The sequence below is a fragment of the Egretta garzetta genome, unplaced genomic scaffold (assembly GCF_000687185.1).
Source record: "Egretta garzetta isolate BGI_Z169 unplaced genomic scaffold, ASM68718v1 scaffold238, whole genome shotgun sequence".
In the NCBI taxonomy this organism is placed as follows: domain Eukaryota; kingdom Metazoa; phylum Chordata; class Aves; order Pelecaniformes; family Ardeidae; genus Egretta; species Egretta garzetta.
Window position 1 is genome coordinate 770913 of NW_009260402.1, and position 3050 is coordinate 773962.

At 55.1% G+C, this 3050-nt stretch overlaps 1 protein-coding gene across 1 annotated transcript in view; it reads right to left on the minus strand.

Annotated features, from left to right (window-relative positions):
• Positions 1-3050, minus strand: part of SLC4A5 (solute carrier family 4 member 5) — a 25317-nt gene that overhangs the window by 1171 nt on the left and 21096 nt on the right. The window contains 5 exon segments of the mRNA XM_035898911.1: positions 323-390; positions 1950-2111; positions 2263-2436; positions 2701-2769; positions 2942-3014. Of these exon segments, the coding sequence (XP_035754804.1) occupies positions 323-390; positions 1950-2111; positions 2263-2436; positions 2701-2769; positions 2942-3014 (546 nt within the window).

Sequence of the window (3050 nt, forward strand, 5' to 3'; positions counted from 1 at the left end):
CTTCCGGCATATCAGCCACTCCTCCCAGTTTTGTGTCATCAGCAAACTTGCTGAGGGTACGCTCTGTCCCCTCGTCCAGGTCATTGATGAATAAATTGAACAAGACTGGGCTGAGTACTGAGCCCTGGGGAACTCCACGAGCTACTGGCCTCCAACCAGACTCAGATATTTCAGAAATGCCCAAGGATGACGGCAACTGGCTCAAGCAAGTGATGCTCAGCTGGAAGCATTGGCCGGTGACCCCTAAAAATGTTTCCCATGGCGGGTGCTGGTCCCCTGGGGATGGGGGAGTGGGTGGGGGAGACCGGTCGGTGCCGTTTACCTGCGATCCAGGTCTGAACCGTTTGGGGAAGAATCAGAACGCAAAGCTCCAGGTGGAGGACCTCTTTCCTGGTGGGACATGGAGGTGAAATATTTGCCAGGTGAGGAAGGAGCCCCCCCAAAAAACCACTCATCCCCTCCCTCCAACCTGTTACCGGCTCCAGCATCCTCTGGACAGTGGGAGGAGGAGAAAAGCTCCTAAGAAATGTTAATTTTGGGGGAGATTAGAGAAAGGCCCCAGCAGCCCCTGCTAGCAGCACTTGAGGACAGAGTCAATGAATGATTACGTTAAATCTTGATGGCCTCACGATGCAACCTGGTGCCGACCTGGAATACGCTCGCCCAGATTTATTCCGAATTTTTGCGGTCGCGGCTGGCTTTGCGCCAGCTCACATAGGATGCCTTGGGCAGAAGGTTCAGGCAAACTGAACACATCTGCTCTTTCACAGCCAAGATAACACTGCCAACAAGCTCAGCATCCCCTGCTTTTGGGGGCTCAAAACCTTCCCAAATATATATATTTTTTAAAAAAAATCCCCATCAGCATCAGCTCAGGGGGAAGACCCAGGAGAGGCCTGGCTTCCTGGCCACCTGCAGCAACAAATTACTAGCAGCACTGAGCTTCCTGCATCATAGAATCATAGAATCATGGAATGTTTTGGGTGGGAAGGGACCCCTAGAGGTCACCCAGCCCAACCCCCCTGCAGGAGCAGGGACACCTTGAACCACATCAGGTTGCTCACAGCCCCGTCCAACCTGGTCTGGAATGGTCCCAGGGATGGGGCCTCCACCCCCTCTCTGGGCAACCCCTGCCAGGGTTTCACCACCCTCACTGGAAAGAATTTCTTCCTTAGATCCAGTCTAAAACCCACTTTAAATACAGCAAACCCTCCTCCCCACTTCGGCGGGATGGCTCCAGGCTGCGTCTTTGAGCGGGGTTAGTGGCATCGGTGGCCGAGTGGACCCTGTTGCGGGGGGGTTAGGAAGCGGTTGGGAATGCGAGGGAAGCTCCTGAGCTCTTTACTTACGGCTGAGGCAATGGGGGCCCCCGTTTCGGGGCTGCGATGGCAGGGGCTCCATGGGGATCTTAATGACTGAGGGAGGTGGGAACTGGGGAAGAAAGGGGGGAAATATGGTGAAGGCAGCGCCTGGCTGGGCTCCGAGACCACCTGGAGCACCCAAAGGGACCCAAAACTTCCAGAGGTGGGTGCATAACGAGGAAGAGGAGGAAGCTTTGCCTTCCTCTTCTCAAGTAAACTCTCAGCCCTTCTGCCCGGGGAAGGGTCTGCAGCAGGGGGTTCCATGGGTTAGCGATGCTTTGCCACCATACGATGGGTGCCATACCCTTAGCTGTGGGATTTTGGCTCTTTTCCCTAAGGATTTCATTTTTGCCACCATTTTCCAGCTGTCTGGACACTTTGAGCATTCCCTGGAGCCTCCGGCCAGCCCCCAAGCATCACTTAAAGCCCCTCAATCAGCCAGACCTAGCCACACAGAGAAACCCCTCCATGAATCAGACCTTCATCCCAAACCCACCGACCTGGAGGCTTCAGTGGGACCTTCCCCTCCCCAGCCAGTCCAGGATGTCCCCCTCATCCATGGGAGCCCCCCACCCACCCCACACCCACCTCTTCATCGCTGCTGCTATCTCCTTTGTTGCCTTTTTTCTTCTTCTTCTTGTCATCCTCCTTCTTCTTCTCCTTCTCGGGGATGATGTTGTCAATCCAGGCCAGGTCATGTTGGGAGAAGACAAAATCCAGCAGCCGCCTCACCAGGATCAGGGCTAAAATCTAGGAGGGGAAGAGATACAAGAGTTGGATCTGCAAGAGCATCTCTCATCCCAAGACCTGAGGACCACCATGGGACCAAGCCAAAATGTCCTTGAATCTCAAAAAAACCTTTCAGATGAGGCTGCAATAGCAACCTGGGGCATGGCCTTACCATGACGGGGAAGATGATGGCGGCCACAGTGGATTTGAGGATCCAGAGGATGGCCAGGCAGACGATCTGCACCAGTGTGAAGAGGTGGATGCGGCGCAGTGGCACATGCCGGAGGAAGACGTAGTCGGGTTGATGCTTGGCTGGCATGAGGAAGAGCTTGCAGCGGTCCCAAAACTGTGGTGGGACGAAGGCCGTTGTTAGCCCTTGGCCCTGTTCCCTGAGCTCCCAGGTTGCCCAGATAAACCCTCTTTTAGCCCCCAAAATGGGGAATTTGGGGCTTTTTGATGTTTCTCAGAGGGTCCTGGATATCTGCTGTCCCCTGCAGCTGGAAATGTTGCGTGTATGCAAATTTTAGGGTCAAAATCCCCCTTTTTGCCCCAGCGTAGGACCCCTTCATGGCCATTAAGGAGGAAGAGGAGGAGGAGGAGGAGCGCTTACCTGGATGCCGTTCAGCGACGCGACGCCCATGTACAGAAAGACGCCGTACAGCACCGGCATGGGGATGTACTGGGGACAGGGAAAAAACAGGGCGCTTACCCCAAGGAAGGTGGCAGCTCATTCCCAGGGACGGGGACCAACGCTGGGGGCCATGGAGGGGGGGAGAAATCCAGCTTTTTCTTCCCAGGTCCCCAAATATCTGCAGGGAGGGAGCAGGGATGGGGGAACGGGAATGTTTTACCTTCAGGATAGGGGCCAGGAAGACAGAAATCCCCGTCAGCACGAAGACGATGATGCCCGTTACTCTCTGCTCCCTGGAACAGCGAGAGAAGCAGGATGAGGCTGTGCTG